Source organism: Callithrix jacchus, chromosome 22 (genome assembly GCF_049354715.1).
Source record: "Callithrix jacchus isolate 240 chromosome 22, calJac240_pri, whole genome shotgun sequence".
Taxonomy (NCBI): domain Eukaryota; kingdom Metazoa; phylum Chordata; class Mammalia; order Primates; family Cebidae; genus Callithrix; species Callithrix jacchus.
Genome location: NC_133523.1, coordinates 40,341,166 through 40,358,883, shown reverse-complemented (window position 1 = coordinate 40,358,883; position 17,718 = coordinate 40,341,166). Strand labels below are relative to the sequence as shown.

General features: G+C 48.1%; 1 protein-coding gene across 9 annotated transcripts in view; it reads right to left on the bottom strand.

Moving 5' to 3' along the window:
- Positions 1-574: 574 nt before the first annotated feature.
- Positions 575-17,718, bottom strand: part of HIF3A (hypoxia inducible factor 3 subunit alpha) — a 44,197-nt gene continuing 27,053 nt past the window's right edge. For all 9 annotated transcript variants that reach the window (XM_078360201.1, XM_078360203.1, XM_035284829.2 and 6 more), the window contains 4 exons: positions 13,541-13,812; positions 11,610-11,727; positions 7,830-7,911; positions 575-3,246 (listed from right to left, as the gene is read on the bottom strand). In XM_078360201.1, the coding sequence (XP_078216327.1) occupies positions 3,149-3,246; positions 7,830-7,911; positions 11,610-11,727; positions 13,541-13,812 (570 nt within the window). In that variant the 3' untranslated portion in view covers positions 575-3,148. The remainder of the gene's footprint in view (positions 3,247-7,829; positions 7,912-11,609; positions 11,728-13,540; positions 13,813-17,718) is intronic.

Sequence of the window (17,718 nt, the reverse complement as noted above, 5' to 3'; positions counted from 1 at the left end):
CAAGGTTCTGTCTCTACAAAAAATGAAAATAATTAGCTGGGCCTGGTGGCATGTGCCTGTAGTCCCAGCTACTGGGAAGGATGAGATGGGAGGATTGCTTGATCCCAGGAAGCTGCAGAGAGCCGTGATTGTACCACTGCACTCCAGCCTGGGTGAGATAGTGAGACCCTGTCTCCAAAGAAAAAAAGAAAGGGCTGGACACGGTGGCTTATGCCTGCAATCCTGGTACTTTGGGAGGCCAAGACGGGCAGATCACCTGAAGTCAGGAGTTCGAGACCAGCCTGACCAACGTGGTGAAACCGTGTCTACCAAAAACATAAAAATTAGCTGGGCATAGTGGCACATGTCTGTAATTCCAGCTACTCAGAAGGCTGAGGCAAGAGAATCGCTTGAACCTGGGTGGTGGAGGTTGCAGTGAGCTGAGATGATGCCTCTGCACTCCAGCCTGGGAAACAGAGGGAGACTCCATCTGAATAAGAAAAAGAAAAAGAAAGAAAGAGTAACGTGGACACCCAGCCACTCACTGCACCCACACTCCCAGAGGACATCCAAAAGATGAGTCAATACACAGAGCTCTGGTGCCTGCCAAGGTGAGGTCTTTATGGTGGTATAGAGACTGGTGAGTTTCAGAGCCAGCATGGCTGGTCCAGTCCCTAGCCCAGCACAATTCCCTCCATTTAGGGCCCACATTACCTCCTGTGGGAGGGAGGGAGGGGTCAGGCCCCCCATGGCACCAATCTGGACAGGCCACCCCCGACAAAACAGAGTGAGCAGTACCTTCCAAAAAGGGGGTAAATGGGGCTAAGAGGGGGAGGCATTTTCCCGTGGGAGACCAAGAACAGCACTATTTGTAGAAAGAAAGCTGTGGGGTAAGGGAAGCACAGAGATGGTGGCAGAGAGCTGAGGGGTCCTGGCCTCTCTCCCCAACCCGAAATCTGCAGACAGTGCTGTGTCTGTGCGTGTGCCTGTGGAGCTGGAGAAGTCTTTGGATTGCAAGCTCCCCAAAGGGTGAGGGAACCCCAGGTGCCCCAAACATCTGGGGTAAAGTCAAGGTAAGTGCATGTCTGGAGGGCTGAGGTGGAAAGTGGAGGGGGTTCTAGGACACAGAACTTGTAGGCAATGAGAATGGAGAGGCGTTAAGTCCAGGAGCAGCACAGCCTAGAGGGCAGGGGCCTGGAATGGGAAGACTTAAGACTGAAGGTTGAAACTGGGGTAAACTCAGTGGGTGGGGAAGCTCAGAATATATTTAGGAGGGTGGGGTTTGGAATTAGAGAGTTGTGGTTATAAGATTCAGAACCAGAGGACTCTATAGGGCAAAGTCTAGATTCCAGAATCAAAAGCATTTGGAGGCTGAATTATAGAACCAGAGGAATTTGGATCTGAAATCAAAGGCAGTTGGAAGCTGTCAGGCTTAGAAGCAGAGGAATTTATAGAATAAAGTCTAGAATTAGAAAAAGCCTGGCTGTGCTCAGTGGTTCATGCCTGAAGTCCCAGCACTTTGGTGAGGCCAAGGAGGGAGAACTGCTTGAGCTCAGGAGTTCGAGACCAGCCTGGGCAACATGGCAAAACCCCATCTCTATTTTTTTAAATAAAAAAAGAAAAAATAAAAAGCCTAAAGTCTGAGTTTTAGAACCAGAGAGATTCGGAAGCCATAAGATCTAGAATCAGGAGTTGAGGGTTGTAATATCTAAAACCAGGGAAATGTATAAGGCAAAGTCTGCTTTTAGAAGATATTGAAGGCTGAATTCTAGACCCCAGGTAATTTGGAGTCAGATCTTGAGTAAAGAGGAGTCTAGAAATTATGAAGTCTAGAGCCAAGAGAATTTATGGGATGAAGTCTAGAGTCAGAAGACACTTGTAAGTCAGTTCTAGAACCAGAGAAATAGCAGATCACCAGATGCTGAATCAGAGGGCCCCAGAGGCAGCAAGGTCTAGAAGTTGTTCAGTCCAGAACTAGTGAGTGGAGCAGGTCATAGGTTCAGAATCTAGGAGAACTAGAGCATGATCTGGTTCTAGAACTGGTTATTACAAGATCAAGTCAGAGCCAGGTGCAGTGGCTCGAGCCTGTTTTCCCAGCACTTTGGGAGGCCAAGGCAGGTAAATCATTTGCAGTCAGGAGTTCAAGACCAGCCTGGACAACAAGTGAAATCCCCTCTCGACTTAAAATACAAAAATTAGTCAGGCGTGGTGGCATGCACCTGTAGTCCCGGCTATTTGGGAGGCTGAGGCAGGAGAATTACTTGAACCCAGGAGACTGCAGTAAGCTGAAATCACACCACTGCACTCCAGCCTGGGCGACAGAGCAAGATTCCATCTCAAAAAAAAAAGAAGAAGAAGAAGGTGAGGTCTAAACCAGACCATGCTGGAGGTTGTGTGGTCCAGAACCAGTGTAGATCAGAGGTTATAGAGGACAGAACGGGAGCACGTTGCAGGTTGCATAGTTTGGAAGCAGATGAAGTGGGAGAACTATGAATGAAGTCAGTGTCCAGGCAAAGCTGGGGCAGCAGGAAGCCCAGAACGGAAGGGGCAGGCAGAGCTGACGGGCAGCGTAGGGGGCTTTGGCCTCAATGGGAAGTTGCTGGGGGTAAGGTCTAGCCCAGAGCCTGCCCCCACTGACACCTGAGGGGGGGGGAAAGATCAGAGTCCCACATTCTTACAGACCCCAGGCAATTCATTGTGATTAAAAACCATATTATGAAATAGACAAAAATAAAAAAAAATACAAGAAGGATAGAAGGAAACATGATCACGGTGACCTGTGGATCATCGTTCTCTCCAGAACCTGGAAACACAGACCCGACCCCCTAACCCTCCCCACCCCTAATTCCCCAAAATAAAGCCAAAAGAGGCAGAGAAAGGGATAATGAGGTAACCAAGTATTGAGAACCCCAAGAGAAATCCTGAGAGGAGGAGGAGGAGGCAGGGACCCCCTCCCAGAGGTCACTGAGCTGAGACCACCCCAAAGAGTCCCCAGATTGGGAGCAGGCAGAGGGGTGAGGGCTGAGGTAGGCCCGAGGTGGGCAGGGGGGCACTTAGAGGAGAGAGGGGCCCTCTCCTGGTGCCCCCATCCTGTGCGTCGGCTGCCGGCTTGGAGTGTGGTTGAGGTCCTTTCTGGGGGAGAAGAAGGGAGATGGGGAGAGGAGCTGGCTCAGTCAGCCTGGCCCGAGCCTGCCGCTGGCTGGAAGTGGCCCCGGGGCTGGTCGGTGTCCCCGTCTGAGTATGGAGAGAGCAGTGAGGGGCCCAGGCCTGCAAAGATGAAAGAGAAATGACAAATGAAAAGATGAAATATAAATCATCGGACAACCATAACCCCAACCCATCTTCCCTTCCTGGGAGTTAAAAGCCTGGGTGGCGAAGCAGGCCTGCCTGGATTCAAACAGTAGTGACATCTTGGGCACGTTCCACTCTCTGAACCTCTCTGGGATGTTCAGGGCTGCCGTGAAGAACCCGAGTCCAGAGCCAGATGCTCCCTAGTTGGAATCCAGGCATTGCTATTTATTTGCTGTGTGACCTGGGGCAGGTGACTTCACCTCTCTGTGCCTCAGTTTCCTCATCTGTAAGATGGGCTAATAACAGCGCCTCCCTCTCAGGGCTGTAACGAAGAATCAGTGAGTACATCCATGGAAGGTGCTCTGAACCATAACTAGTACTGGTGAGAGTACAGTTAAGTCAGCTGTTGTTACTTGGGAAACCAGGATACTCACACCTACTTCATTTATGAGAATTTACTCATTCAAAACATATTTGCTGTTGGGCGCAGTGGTTCATGTCAATAATCCCAGCACTTTGGGAGGCTGAGGCGGATGGACTGCTTGAACTTAGGAGTTCAAGACCAGCCTGGGCAACATGGAAAAATCTCATCTCTACAAAACATACAAAAATTAGCCAGGTGTGATGGCACATGCCTGTAGGCGCAGCGACTTGTGGGGGCTGAAGTAGGAGGATCGCTTGAGCCCAAGAGGTTGAGGCTGCAGTGAACTGTTTGTGCCACTGCACTCCAGCTTGGGTGACAAGGTGAGAACCTGCCTAAAAAACAACAAAAAACCCCAACACATTTACTGAGTATCCACTTTGTGTCAGGCACTGTGCCGGGTGCTAGCGACACAGCAGGAACAGGATGGATGGATGACACTCCCTGCCCCTGCCCCTGTGAGACGGACATTCCAGTGAGAAGTGCCAACTGGATCAGGTGCAGGAAGTAGGCACAGTGTGAGTGCTTGAATCTTAGCTCCTCATTCACCAATATGTGCAGAGAACCCCCTCTGTGCTCAGCCACCACCCACCCATGTGCACAAAGAAGAATACAGCAGGAACCAAGATAGCCCCGGCCCCTGCCCTCAAAGGTCTCGTACCCAAAGGAGAAGACAGACAGCAATCAAATGATGACCCAGAGGCCTGCGTAATTATGTTATGGAGTGTTATAAGCCACGAGCGTATGAAGTGAGGGGGGCTTTGTGGAAGGAGTCATATTTGATCTGAGATCTAAAGGATGTGGTAACATGGCACAGAACAGAGGGAAAAGTATTCCAGGCAGAAGGATCAGGATATCAGGCCCTGAGGCAGCCTCCTCCATTATGATGACTTTAAAGACATCACAATGCCCCACAGAGGCTCCATGCAGTCAGCCCTCACCTTTCTCTCCTCTCTGCTTCAGCTACACTGGTCTTGCTTTTCCCCAAATAAGACAGATACAGCCAGGCACAATCCCAGCAGTTTGGGAGGCTGAGGCAGGAGGATCACTTGAGCCCAGGAGTTTGAGACCAGCCTACCCAACATAACAAGACCTCTTTACAGAAATTAAAAAATTAGCCAGATGTGATGAAGTGTACTTGTAGTCCCAGCTACGACGGAGACTGAGATGGGAGGATCACTTGAGCGCAGGAGTTGAAGGCTGAAGTGAGCTGTGATTGCACCACTGTGCTCCAGCCTGGGCAACAGAGCAAGATACAGTTCCCCCACCCCCAAAAAGGCAGATATAGTCCCTGCCTAAGGGCCTTTGGACTTGCCATTCTCTCTGCCTGGGACACTCTTCCCCCGATATCATCAGGGCCACTCCACATCTTTGCTCAACTATCATCTCCTCAATGAAACCACCCTGATCATACTTCTTTTTTTTTTTTTTTGAGACAGAGTCTTGCTCTGTCACCCAGTCTAGAGTACAATGGCGTGATCTCGGCTCACTGCAACCGCCGTCTCCTAGGCTCAAGCAGTTCTCCTGTCTTAGCCTCCTGAGTAGCTGGGATTACAGGTGCCCACCATTGCACCTGGCTAATTTTTGTATTTTTGTAGAGACAGGGTTTCATCATCGTGGCCAGGCTGCTCTTGAACTCCTGACCTTGTAATTTGCCCACTCAGCCTCTCCAAGTGCTGGGATTACAGGCATGAGCCACCGCACCTGGCTGATTTTTCTATTTTTAGTAGAAATGGGGTTTCGCCATGTTGGCCAGGCTGGTTTTGAACTCCTGACCTTAGATTATCCACCCGACTTAGCCTCCCAAAGTGGTGGGATTACAGGCATAATGGGCTCTATTTAAACCAATAAACAGTCACCACACCTGGCCTGTTTATTCATTTAAATAGAGCCAGGGGCCTGAGTGGTGGCTCATGCCTGTAATCCTAGCATTTTGGAAGATCAAGGTGAGTGGACTGCTTGAGCTCAGGAGTTCAAGATCAGCCTGAGCAACGTGGTGAAACCCTATCTCTACTAAAAAAAAAAAAAAAAAAAAAAAAAAAAATAGCCAAACTTGTTGGTGCTACTGGGGAAGCTGAGGTGGGAGGATCGCTTGAGCCAAGAGACATTAAGGTTGCAGTGAGACGAGAATGACAGAGCAAGAACCTGTCTCAAAAAAAAAAAGACAGAAAGAGAAAGAAAATGAAAATGTGAAAATAAATAAATAGAGACAGGGTCTCACTCTGTCACCCAGGTTGGAGTACAGTGGTACAGTCACAGTTCACTGCAGCCTCGAACTCCTGGCCTTAAGCAATCCTCCCATCTCAGCCTCCCAAGAAACTAGGATAACAGGTGCGTGCCACCACACCCACCTGGTTTTCAAATTTTTTTCCTAAAGACCAGGTCTTGCCATGTTTCCCAGGCTGGTCTCAAGCTCCTTGTCTCAACTGATCCTCCCCTCCATCGCCTCCCAAGGCACTTGCCCAGCCCTCTTGGACTTTTTTTTTTTTTTTTTAATTGAGACAGGGTCTCGCTATGTTGCCCAGGCTGGAGCACAGTGGCACCATCATAGTTCACTGCAGCCTTGAACTCCCAGGCTCAAGTGATCCTCCTACTTTAGCCTCCAGAGTAGCTAGGACTAAAGACATGCACCAGCCAATTTAAAAAAAAAATTTAGGTTAGGTGTGGTAGCTCACACCTGTAATCTCAGCACTTTGGGAGGCCAAGGTGGTTGGATCACCTGAGGTCAGGAGTTCAAGACCAGTCTGGCCAACATGGCGAAACCCCATCTCTACTAAAAATGCAAAAATTAGCCGGGTGTGGTAGTACATGCCTACTCGGGAGGCTGAGGCAGGAGAATCGCTTGAACCCAGGAGGTGAAGGTTGCATTGAGCTGAGATTGCACCAGTGTACTCCAGCTTGGGTGACAGGGCATGACTCCATCTCGTGGAGTCAAGGGCTTGCTATACTGTCCAGGCTGGTCTCAAGCTCCTAGCCTCAAGCGATCCTCCCACTTTTGACTCCCAAAGTCCTGGGATTACAGGCGTGAGGCACTGTGCCTGGCTCTTGTACTGGTTTCTTTGTTACGGTCTGTCTCCTGCACTAGAATGTCAGCTCCACAAGGGCAGAGATTTCTATGCATTTTGTTCACAACGTGTCTCCAGCCCCTAGAACTATGCCTGGTGCTTACTGCATGCTCTATAAATATTTGTTACACGCATGAAGGAAGGAATAAACTGAAAGACAGTGACTGTGGCTGAAACAGAGCACAGTGTGGTCCCAGATGTAGCAGAGATCAGACCCTGCAGGGATCTAAGTTCAAGTGAGGAGCTTGATCTTTCTTTGAAGGGCGTTAGGGAGCCATGGAAGGGCTTTGAGCAGAGGAGGGCCAGGGTCAGATTCAGGCTCTGAAAAGATTCCTCTGGCTGATACATGGAGGTTTCAAGTGAAGCTATGGCTTTTGATAGTTGTACTGTAAAATGACAGCTTGCCTCATGCTCTGTGGAGGGGCTGTGGGAAGCACCATCACCACGATAGCCACACGGCAGACATTTCCTTTAAAACTTTTTTTTTTAACATCTAAAAACATTTTTAGCCTGGATGCAGTGGCTCACACCTGTAAACCTAGCACTTTAGGAGGCTGAGGCAGGCAGATCACCTGAGGTCAGGAGTTCGAGACCAGCCTGGCCAACATGGCGAAACCCTGTCTCTACAAAAAATACAAAAATTAGCTGGGTGTGGTGGTGCACACCTGTGATCCCAACTACTTGAGAGGCTGAGGCAGGAGAATCACTGGAACGCAGGAGGTGGAAGTTGCTGTGAGCTGAAATTGTACCACTGCATTCCAGCCTGGGCGACAGAGCAAGACTTTGTCTCAAAAATAAATAAATAAATGATAATAAAGTGTGATCATGGGCATGTAGGCTCCAGAGATCTAGTCTCGGGCCGGGGCTTGGCTTCCACCCCAAAGGGCAGCCTTGGAGAGCCCCTACCTCCCTTAGGGTCTCTCTTCCCCACTCCTCCACAGTGCCCATGAGAAGAGAGAAGAGACAGGAGCTGCCATTTCCACCAAGGTCATCTCCAAGCACTGATAGTCCCCCAGCACCTTTGGAATGGCTCCATCCCTCTTATACCTCCCAGGGGAAAGGGTGCTACTCACCCAGGGGCTCATTCAGGTCCAGGAGCGGGGTGCTGGGGTCCTGCAGGCTCCCTGGGGCTGGTCCTCCTGTCAGAAGGAAACTCTGTGGGAGAGAGGGACAAAACCACCACCACCCATCATTATCATCATCAGTATCCAAGCCATAGCTGGGCACAGTGGCCGTAATCCCAGTACTTTGGGAGGCTGAGGTGGGAGGATCGCTTAAGCCCAAAAGTTTGAGACCAGCCTGGGCAAGATAGTGAGAGCTCATCTTTACCAATAATTTAAAAATTAGCTGAGTGTGGTGGCACGTGCCTGTAGTCCCAGTTACTTAGGAGGCTGAGGTGAGAGGATTCCATGAGACCAGGAGTTTGAGGTTACAGTGAGCTATGATAGTGTCACTGCATTCCAGTCTGGGTGACAGAGACCCTATCTCTAAAAAAAAAAAAAATAATAATAACAAAAATAAAATAAAATAAATAAAAAATAAGGCCAACCACAGTGGCTCATGCCTGTAATTTGGGAGGCCAAGGTGGGAGGATCACTTGAGGTCAGGAGTTTGAGATTAGCGTGGGCAACATAATGAAACCCTATCTCTACAAAAAAATTTAAAAACAAAAGAAGCTAGGCACGGTGGCTCACGTCTGCAATCTCAGCATTTTGGGAGGCTGAGGTGGGCAGATTATTCGAGGTTAGTTGTTCAAGATCAGCCTGGCCAACATGGTGAAACCCCTTCTCTACTAAAAATACAAAAATTAGCCAGGTTCGTGATGGTGCTCGTCTGTAATCCCAGCTACTTGGGAGGCTGAGGCAGGAGAATTGCTTCAACCTGGGAGGAGGAGGTTGTAGTGAGCCAAGATCGTGTCACTGCACTCCAGCTTGGGTGACAGAGTGAGACTCCATTGAAAAGAAAGAAAGAGAGAGAGAGAGAGAGAGAGAGGAGAGAAAGAAAGAAGGAAAGAGAAAGAAAGGAGAGTGAAAGAAAAGTAAGAGAAAGAGAAGAAAGGAAGGGAAGGAGAAAGGGAGGGATGGAGGGAAGGAAGAAAAGAAGGGAAGAAGGGAGGAAGGGAGGAAGATCCAGAGACAAGATGGTGCAGTGGTTAAGGGCTGCTGGGATCCAGTGGCCACCTGGAAGTGGCATGACTTTGGGTCAGTCCCTGTCCTCCCCCAGAGCCTTGTTCCCTCTTCTCCTTCTTCCTCCCTGCCCGAGGACCTGTGCGCAGGGGCTGTAACAGCCTGCAACTTTGCTCCGTGTGTTCCTGTTGGTGAGCTCACAGGAGATACCAGCAGGTGGGGTATTTATTCTTCTTTGTGGGTTGGTGGTCTCCTCCATGGAAGGTGTCAGCCTGTATTAGCTGGACTCCACCCACTGCAGGATCTGGTGACCACCCGTCCTGCAACTTCAGGCCAAGGCTGGTGCTTACTTCCCATGCGTGCCCAGGGTACTGTACCAGCCTTGTTGATTTCCCTGCACTATGTTAACACTTTTTTCAACAGTCCTGTTATTAAATCCTCAACGCTCCATCTGACGGGGCTACCTTTCCTGCCCAGACTCTGATACAGTGGTTTAACTTCATTTGCATAAATGTGTGTAATAGTAACAAGAATATTTCAATACTAGTTGTGAGGATTAAATAAGTTAGTCATGCAAGGAATTTAGTGCAGTCAGTGTCTGGTACATGGGAGGCACTTAATAAGTGTAAGCTGTCATATATGTATATACACATATAATACATATGTATAACATATACCATGAGATAATAACATATGCACACATATATACACACATACACACATAAAATATGTATTTTATATAATATATAATAAAATATTATATAATATATATTATATATTGTATGCATTAATATATATTTATATAATTTATATAATATATTTATATATAGTATATATTATTTTATATTATATATAATATATAATATATTGCTTTTATATTATATATATAATATATATATATTTTTTTTTTCTGAGACAGAATGTCACTCTGTCCTCCGGGCTGGGATACAATGCCACAATCTTGGCTCACTACACAATCTCTGCCTCCTGGGTTTGAGCAATTCTTGTGCCTCAGTCTCCTGAGTAGCTGGAAATACAGGTGTACACTACCACTCCCAGCTAATGTTTGTATTTTTAGTAAGAACAGGGTTTCACCATGTTGGCCAGGCTGGTCTTGAACTCCTGACCTCAAGTGATCCTCCCACCTCATCCTCCCAAACTACCCGGCTTACAGGTGTGAGGCATTGCGTCTGGCCTGTAAACTGTTATATTAACAACCACATCTCACATTCAAACATTTGCAGAGCGAAGAACCAAGGCACTACTGTAAGCACTAGGGAGCCATGAAAGGTCCTAGAGGGAGGCCTTGTAGAAGTGACATAGTCCAGGCTGGCTTTTTTGTTTTTAAGTTTTTGAGACAGGGTCTTGTGCTGTCATCCAGGCTGGAGTGCAGTGGCACGATCACAGGCTCACTACAGCCTTGACCTTCCAGGCTCAGGTGAACCTCTCTCAGGGCAGACTCCAGAGTAGCAGGAACTACAGGCACATGCCACCACACCTGGTTAACTTTTTAATATTAATATTAATTTTTTTTTTTTTTTTTTTTTTTTTTTTTTGTAGAGGACGGCATCTCACTATGTTGCCCAGGCTGGTCTTGAACTCCTGGGTTCAAGTGATCTTCCTGCCTTGGCTTCCCTAAGTGCTGGGATTACAGGTGGGAACCACTGCACCTTGCCCAGGCTTTGAAAAAGGGCACTGTGGTTGCTGCCATGCAGAATGAATAGCTGGGGAGAGACAGGAGGAGGGACACTGTGGGGAGGCTGCTTTTGTTTGGTTTGTTTGTTTTTTTGAGATGGAGTTTTGTTCTTTGTTGCCCAGGCTGGAGTGCAGTGGCATGGTCTCGGCTCACTGCAACCTCCGCCTCCTGGGTTCAAGCGATTCTCCTGTCTTTGCCTCCCAAGTAGCTGGGATTACAGGTGCCCGCCACAACACCCGGCTAATTTATGTATTTTTAGTAGATATGGGGTTTCATCATGTTGGCCAGGCTGGTGTTGAACTCCTGACCTCAGATGATCCGCCCACCTCGGCCTCCCAAATTGCTGGAATTACAGACATGAGCCACCGCGCCCGGCCATTTGGCTTGTTTTCGTACACCACACTGAGCGTCAGCTAAGCGCCTCTTTTCCTTTAATTCTCACGGCAGTCCCCTGAGATAGAACTGTTCCTACTTTCTGGATGAGGAAACTGAGGCTCCATGTGCTGATGTCACCTGCCCAAGGTCTCAGTTACTGGGTGGCAGACCTGGGACTTGAACCCAGGTCAGTCTTTCTAGTGTCTGTACTTTGAACTCTGCACTAGTAATCCAAAGCCAAGACCTATTTTAGTTTTGTGAGAGGGTCCCATGGGAACAGAGAAGAGGCCTGCAGATACCAACCACATGCCATGTCTCCCCTTATCCTGTTCAATTTTCCTTCTTTGCACTTACTGTGTATATATATATATATATATATATATATATATTTTTTTTTTTTTTTTTTTTTTTTTGAGACAAGGTCTCACTCTGTCACCCCTGGCTGGAATGCAGTGGCACGATCTCAGCTCACTGCAGAGCTTCTTAGTACCCATTAGTGAAACTAGACAATCAGGCCCCAGCCTCAGCTGGCCCACTGATCTTCAGTATGACTCTCAACCAGCCTGTGCCCCTCTCTGGTTTCCTACTTATAAAACAGGAGATTTAAGCCAGCTAGCTAATGAGGGCCAGAAAATCCCATTAATCCCGCAACACACCAGGCTGAGGGGAAACAGCAGAAAGTTTCCAGGTTCTGGGCTGGGGCATCTTTTGGGAGGTCGCACTCCCAGCAGCTCCACTCCCTCATCCTCGCCTTCTGAGCTCTGGGCCAGGGTCCTGGAGGAAAACAGGCAAGAATCTTAGGACACAGCACACCTGGGCAAGTGCGGGTCACAATGTAAGCAGGTGATGAGCATTTGTTCACTCCCTTGAGCACCTATTATTGCTCATACACCCACCAGTCCATCCATCCATCCACCAATCCTTCTCATTTATCCAATAATCCATCCCCCAGCTTCCATCCATCTATCCTTCCATTCAACCACCTATTTATCCACCTAGTTGTCCTGCATCTATCCATTCATCCTTCTACACACCCAGCCATCCACCATCCATCCATCCGTCTATCTGCTGTCTATCCACCAACTCTCTCCCATCCATCCATCCCTCCATCCATCCACTGTCTATCCATCATCCATCTCCCATCCATCCATTCACCATTCAATCTACCATCCATCCATTCATCCATCCATCCATCCATCTGCTGTCCATCCACCATCTCCCATCCATCCATCCATCCATCTATCCATCCACCTATCCATCCACTGTCCATCCAGCATCCATCTGCCATCCATCCATTCACCATTCATCCATCTACCAATCCATCTTCTCATTTATCCAATAAACCATTACCCACCCACCCAAACAACCTCCATCCATCTATCCTTCCATTTATCCACCTAGTTGTCCTCCATCTATCTATTCATACTTCTATCCACCCAGTCATCCTCCATCCATCCATTCATCTATCCATCCATCCATTTGCCGTCCAACTACCATCCACCATCCATCTATCTATCCATTCATCCATCCATCCATCTATCCATTGATCCATCCATCCATCCATGTGCCATCCATCCACCATCCATCTGCCATCATCCATTAATCCATTGATCCATCCATCCATACATCCATTCACCATCCATCTGCTATCCATCCATTAATTCATTGATCCATCCATCCATTAATCCATTCATCCATCCTTCCTTCCCTCCAGCCACTCATTAACTCATCCATCCATCCATCCTTCTGTCTACTCAGACATCCATCCATCCATCCACATGTGCATACGTATACCCTTTTATCTATATGTCCATCCATCTGTCCTTCCATCCACCCCTCCATCCAACCACCTGTCCACCCAAAAAAGTGACAACAATATTCATTAATAATTCCATCCATCCCTCATTTTATAAGTCTTTATCAGGTACCCACTTTATAGCCAGCACCAAGCTGGGTGCCTTGGGAGATGCCAAGATGTATCCATAAAAGCAGAAACCACTCTGGATTCGAAGTGAGCACATGCTTGCAACATAGTTCTAGACAGTTTCTTTTTATTTTCCTTCGCCTCTCTCCCTCTCTCCCTTCTTTCCTTCCTCTCTCTCTGCTCTTTCTTTCATCTTTTTTTTTTTGGACAGGGTCTCACTGTTGCCCAGGCTGAGGCAGTGGCACAATCCCAGCTCACTGTAGCCTTGAACTCCTGGGCTCTAGTGATCCTCCTACCTCAGCCTCCCAAGTAGCTGGGACTACAGGCATGCATCACCACACTCACGTTAGATAGTTTCTCCGACATGGTGGCAATGTCTTCTAAACTCTGACAAAAATTATCACTAGATCAGATAGAACTATGTTCCAAAGGAGAGAGCCCTCTGGTTGAAAGGTGGGATTTGGATAAACAGTGAGAGCAGTGGAGGGCACTTCAAAGGCATAGAGATGGGCATAAACTTGGAGCATGGTGGGCCCACTGAAGGCCTGGCTGGAGCAGAGATCAGGGTTAAAGAAATGCTGAGAGATGAGGCTGAGGCAGGAGGCAGGGGCAAGATGGGGTGAGGGGATGCTCCCCTGACATTCCCCCTTTATTATGGCTCACCTCTTCCGAGCCCCAGCCATGAGAGAGGATGCGGAGGGGTTCCCTCTGGAAGGGCTGGAGCAGCTCAGCCGGGGGTCACTCCCCCAGCGGGGCAGCAGGGAGGGCTCAAAGGCTGGAGGCGACAGGCCATGGAAGCTCTGAGCACGGGGCCGGGGGACAGCCCCCAGAGGTCTGTGGTAGGCCCTGGGTAGCTGTTCGCTGGCGTTGAGCTGGAAATCGTCATCCATGGAGATGTAGGGGGCCAGCATCTCCAAATCCAGAGCATCAGCATCCTGTGGAGGGCAGGAGGGAAGTAAGAGCAAGAGCCTTGGACTTGGGTGGACCTAGGCTGAAGTCATCGCACCACCACTTCTGAGTTCTGTGCCTGCGGCCAACAGTCTGAGCTTCAGTTTCCTCATCTATAAAAATGGGTATAGGGACTCTCTGAAGAGGATGTTAGAGAAATCCCAAATTGAGTCAGAGGCATGGTAGCTCACACTTGTAATCCCAGAGCTTTTAGGAGGCTGAGTCGGGAGAATCACCTGAGGCTAGAAGTTCAAGACCAGTCTGGGTAACATAGCGAGACTCGTATCTCCACAAAAATGAAAACAGTTAGCCAGGTGTGGTGGCCCATGCCTGTAGTTCTAATTATTCAGGAGGCTGAGGTGGGAGGATTGTTTGAGCCCAAGAGTTTGAGGTTGCAGTGAGCCATGATTACACAATCGCAGTCTAGCCTGAGTGACAGAGTGAGACACGGAAAGAAAGAAAGGGCAGGGCATGGTGGTTCCTGCCTGTAATCCCAGCACTTTGGGAGATGGAGGTGGGCAGATCACAAGGTCAAGAGATCAAGACCATCCTGGCCAACATGGTGAAACACCGTCTCTACTAAAAATACAAAAGTTAGCTGGGTGCAGTGGCACACACCTGTGGTCCCAGCTACTCGGGAGGCTGAGGCGGAAGGATCGCTTGAACCCAGGACGTGGAGGTTGCAGTGAGCCAAGATTGTGCCACTGCACTCCAGCCTGGCAACAGAGCAAGACTCCATCAAAAAAAAAAAGAAAGAAAGAGAGAGAGAAAGAAAGAAAGAGAAAGGAAGGAAGAAATAAATCCTAAATGCCTCAAAGAAACCATTGGTCAAAATCCGAATATTACATTAAGAAAGCTCAGTGAGAGATTACAGAGAAGTGAGAAACATTACTGAAACCAGAGGGAAGAGAATGTTTATCCTGTAGTGGCCTGGAGCGATGTGGAAAGTAGGAAATATAACAAATACACCAGGTGATGTGGCTGAGATTTCCAGCCAGAGTGTTGGAGAGACTTCCTGATTTCTTCTTGTTACTTACAGTAAAAGGCAAGAGAAGAGAGAGAGAGAGAAGGAATGTTAAACATGAAAGAGAGAGGACTTGAAGGTTTCGAAGATTCTCAACCTCCTCGTGTAGTGAATAACTTTACCCAAAGCGAGGTCTGTTGTCCCAGCTCCTAGAAGGGAACTTCTAAACCCTTGGAATTTCCTGAGTGATAGCAGTGTCTTTGCTACTCATTGCGGGTCCTTTGGATAGTTCATGCTAACCGGCTGACTCATGGTGAACCCCTAGGTGGTTTATGCCGATGAGATAACTCAGGATGGAGGCTGACCATGCAGAAAGAATGACCACGTGATGAAAGAGTTGGGGCTTTGGTCCACACACAATCAGCCTGATCCAGGGAAGGTAGGGGTGGCATTGGAGACCGAATTCAATGACATGGACAGCAATTTGCTCAATCATACCTATGCGATGAAACCCCAATGAAAACTCTGAACACTGATGCTTTGGTGAGCTTCCTGAGTTGGCATTACTCTGCACATATTGCTACATATCAATGCTGGAAGGATAACGTCCCTGAGGACAAGAAAACTTTCCATTTGCGACCCTCCAGTCCCAGATTCCACCTATGAATATTTTCCTTTGTCTGTTTCTGATTTGTATTCTTTTGTTATAATAAAGCTACAATCCTAAGTATAGCACTTTCTGAGTAGATGAACACCTCTAGCAAGTTATCAAGCCTGAGGGAGTCTACAGGAGTCTGGGTATCTCCACACTGGTGGGCAGCTGGTCTAAAGCGAAGGTGGCTCTGGGGACCTTCAAACTCGTGGCTGATGTCAGAAGCCTTGGGCAGACTTGGTGTTCAGGAGAACCATGCCATTAACCTTGAGCTTGGCTGACTGCAGGAGCCCTCAGATGGCTAATGATGCTATTATTAAGAATCGTCTCTGAGCCAGCCTGGTGAAATCCCCCTCTAATAAAAATACAAAAATTAGCCTGGCGTGGTGGTGGGCACCTGTAGTCCCAGCTAGTAAGGAGGCTGAGACCAGAGAATCATTTGAACCTGGGAGTTAGAAGTTTCAGTGAGCCGAGATCACGCCACTGCATTCCAGCTTGGGTGACAGAGTGGGACTCTATCTCAAAAAAAAGAAGTTGTCTCTGAGCAATGCAGAGCACCCTTGGGCCAGGCACAGTGGCTCATACCTCTAATCCCGGCACTTTGGAAAGCCAAGGTGGGAAGTTAAAGCTGCCACTTGATCCCAGGAGTTCAAGACTAGCCTGGGCTATATAGCAAGACCTGGTCTCTACTTTTTTTTTTTTTTTTTTTTTTTTGAGACAGAATTTCGCTCTTGTGACCCAGGCTGGAGTGCAATGGCGCGATCTCGGCTCACCGCAACCTCCGCCTCCTGGGTTTAGGCAATTCTCCTGCCTCAGCCTCCCGAGTGGCTAGGATTACAGGCACGCGCCACCATGCCCAGCTAATTTTTTGTATTTTTAGTAGAGATGGGGTCTCACCATGTTGACCAGGATGGTCTCGATCTCTTGACCTCGTGATCCACCCACCTCGGCCTCCCAAAGTGCTGGGATTACAGGCGTGAGCCACCGCGCCCGGCCCCTACTTTTAAACATTCTTTTTCATTACTAAAGTTCTTTATAATGAAAGAACTTCTGGGCTGGCAAGGTGGCTCATGCCTGTAATCCCAGCACTTTGGGAGGCCAAGGTGGGTGAATCACGAGGTCAGGAGTTCAAGACCAGCCTGGCCAACATGGCAAAACCCCGTCTCTACAAAAAATACAGAAAATTAGCTGCATGTGGTGGCAGGCACCTGTAATCTCAGCTACTTGGGAGGCTGAGACAGAAGGATCTCTTGAACCAGCGAGGCAGAGATTGCAGTGAGCCAAGATCGCACCACTGCACTTCAGCCTGGGGACTCTGTCTCAATTTAAAAAAAAAAAGGAAAAGAAAGAACTTCTGATATTTGCCCCCATGGATGGACCAGGGATACATGCATGCTCCTCTTCTGCTCCTTTTTGAATAGTAGTGTCTATTCCTGTCTTATCATTGTATATTGAGTATGTGGGTGACAGATGACTTGTCTCCAGCAGTCCACAAGCCAAAATATTGAGAGGAATGGTACTTAAAGAGCTTCACCAGCATGCAAACTAGATTCAGATGATCAGACTCTGGACTTCAAGCTGGTGCTGTAATGGGAAGAAACTTTGGGAGACTCTGGGGGCTTTGAGAGGAGGGTGAGTGTATTTTGCCTGAGGAAGGGACATCGGTCATTGGAAGTTCCCAATGATCCCTGCCTCTTGATGTTCACACTCTTATACTATTGCCTGCCTCCCACAGTGTACAGGATTTATCTGTAGGACCAAAACAATATGGCAGAAGTGAGGCTTTGTCACTTTTGAGAGTAGGCTATGAAAGACTGTGTCTTCTGTCTGGGACTTGTTCTTTCCGTCTCTCTGCTTCCCCATTTCTTTCTTTCTCTCTTGGTTGGATTGCTTGCCTTAGGGAAGCCAACTGCCATTTTGTGCTCACGTGATGAGGAACTGAGGCCTCCAGACAAAACAGGGTGAGGGACTGAGGCCTGCCAACAACCTCATGTGTATGAGCTTGGAAGAAAACCCTCTAACCCCAAATGACTGGAGCCCTGGCTGAGAGTTTGACTTCAGTCTCATGAGAGACTCTGAGCAAAAACCAGCAGCTAACTTGCTCCTGAATTTCTGATACTCAGTCACCATGTGACATAATATTTGCTGTTTTAAGGTGTTAAGTTTTTAGGCAATTTGTAACACAGCAATAGATAACTAATACATCTGGCCACTGTCATTTTATCTATGCACTCAATAAATTATCCATTTAAATATCACCCATTCATTTTTCATCCA